Consider the following 1,876-nt stretch of genomic DNA (forward strand, 5'->3'; position numbering starts at 1 on the left):
CACAGACGGAGGGCATAAACGACTGTTAAGCCTTTGGACCAATTCCACAACAAATCAAAGCTTTTGGACCACCGGTGCAACCCCAAAACCTTTTGGACCAAACATCCAATTTTTGACATACCACAGGGACCAAACTTGCAATTTTGTCTATATATATATATATATATATATATATATATATATATATATATATATATATATATATATATATATATATATATATATATATATATATATATATATGGTGAGGTTCAATAGAGAATTATAATTAATCAAGTAACCAATGAACCAATCTTTTTTTCAACTTCTAGAACTTATTTTTATCAAAAAAAAAAATTAAAAATACAGAAATTCATAACTTTTTATCCTTTTTCCAATGATATCAAATTCGATAAAAAATCGTCAAATTCACAATGTGAATCTTTGAAAATTCACAATGTGAATTTAAATTCACACGGTGAATCTGAAAAATATATTTAACATTCTAAATGTTAAGTTATGAATTTAGATATTTTTAGTTTTTTTTTTCGATAAAAAATAAGCTATAGAACTTAGAAAAAAATATTTGATGCATTGGAGAACCAATAATTATGGTTTTCTATTGAATTTTTCACAACAATAGCTTACTTATTTTCCATTTTATAAACACTAGATAAAAAAAATCCTCAAACTATCCGTCTATCTATATATATGGTTCCACTCCCCAGCCTCAAATCTCTCTCCTCATCCGCACCCATGGTACTCTCCTTCTCTCATCTTTCTACATTATAACACTAAATTTACACTTTTCGCCTTCTATTTTCTTCGTTTTTTTCATTCCATGGCGGACACTCAACCAAAACGCCTAAGAGAAGATGACCAAGAACAAGAACAAGAAGCGATTTTTTCATCTGAAGTGGATATAACTAAGCGCCATAAAAGTTCCTACAACCAAATCCTCTCGATTCTTGACGAAAATACCGAAGAGGAACATCAAGAAACCACTCAAGGTTTGACCGACTGCTTCACAGCTTTGCAACATGAACTATCCTCGTCTGTTCCATTACCGGAACTCATCATTGAATCCGACCAGACTGTAAAAGAAGCTGGATATGACGATAAAGAGATGGTGATTAGACACCTTCTTGAAGCTTCTGATGATGAGCTTGGGATACCCAATAGAGTGGCTGACAGCAACGGAGGTGACGATGAAATTCCTACCGGAGAAGATGGTGGGTTTCCGGTGGCTTTGAGTGATGGGTTATGGGAGCTTGACGATGATGCTGCTAACTATTATACTTTATTTCACTCTGAAGTTATTATGTAGTACAGCAGTAGTTGTTAGTATTGGTTGTTTTGTAGGGGGTTAGAACTTAGAAGGGACGAACGTGATATAGATGGGGGACGTGGAAGTAATAGATGTGGATTCATTCTTAAAATATCCGTTTTGGTCCTTCATCTTTGTAGAAAATGTTAGAAGGTCCTCTAACTTTTTATGAAGCCATTGGAAAGAAAGAACGTGAAAGGACCATTATTTATTTCTCTACTTGGGAATAGATATTTGTTATAACTTGTATTAACTACATCTTTTAAAACCAACGAGGCAATGACTGTGAACGCAAAATTATGAGCTGACAGAATATATGTTTTATACATGTGCTACCATGGCGATTGTGTGTATTGTTCAACAATATGACAAGCATACAAGCATAATTACTAAAAGCATTTATAACGATGAATTCAATGTATGGAAAAGTTGAATGACAGTGATAAGTTTAGATGTCATTCAATGAACGAAATTCTACTATTGTGATATATCACAAATGCATTCAATAGATTTGGAGTTTAATGATCATTGAACTCTTCAATGGAAAGAAATAAAAGTTTTTAATTCATA

At 32.6% G+C, this 1,876-nt stretch overlaps 1 protein-coding gene across 1 annotated transcript; it reads left to right on the top strand.

Annotated features, from left to right (window-relative positions):
• The first annotated feature begins 699 nt into the window (after positions 1 to 699).
• On the top strand, positions 700 to 1,559 carry LOC145166359 (uncharacterized). The gene has a single exon (XM_079085312.1). The coding sequence runs from the start codon at positions 821 to 823 to the stop codon at positions 1,304 to 1,306; it is 486 nt and encodes a 161-aa protein (XP_078941438.1). The 5' UTR covers positions 700 to 820; the 3' UTR covers positions 1,307 to 1,559.
• Positions 1,560 to 1,876: the final 317 nt, after the last annotated feature.

This window comes from Lactuca virosa, chromosome 3, assembly GCF_052849685.1.
Source record: "Lactuca virosa cultivar CGN04683 chromosome 3, Lactuca_virosa_CGN04683_v6, whole genome shotgun sequence".
Taxonomy (NCBI): domain Eukaryota; kingdom Viridiplantae; phylum Streptophyta; class Magnoliopsida; order Asterales; family Asteraceae; genus Lactuca; species Lactuca virosa.

What these genes read in the sequence shown, in the direction of transcription:
- LOC145166359 (XM_079085312.1), top strand. Translation starts at nt 821, where the DNA reads ATGGCGGACACTCAACCAAAACGCCTAAGAGAAGATGACCAAGAACAA.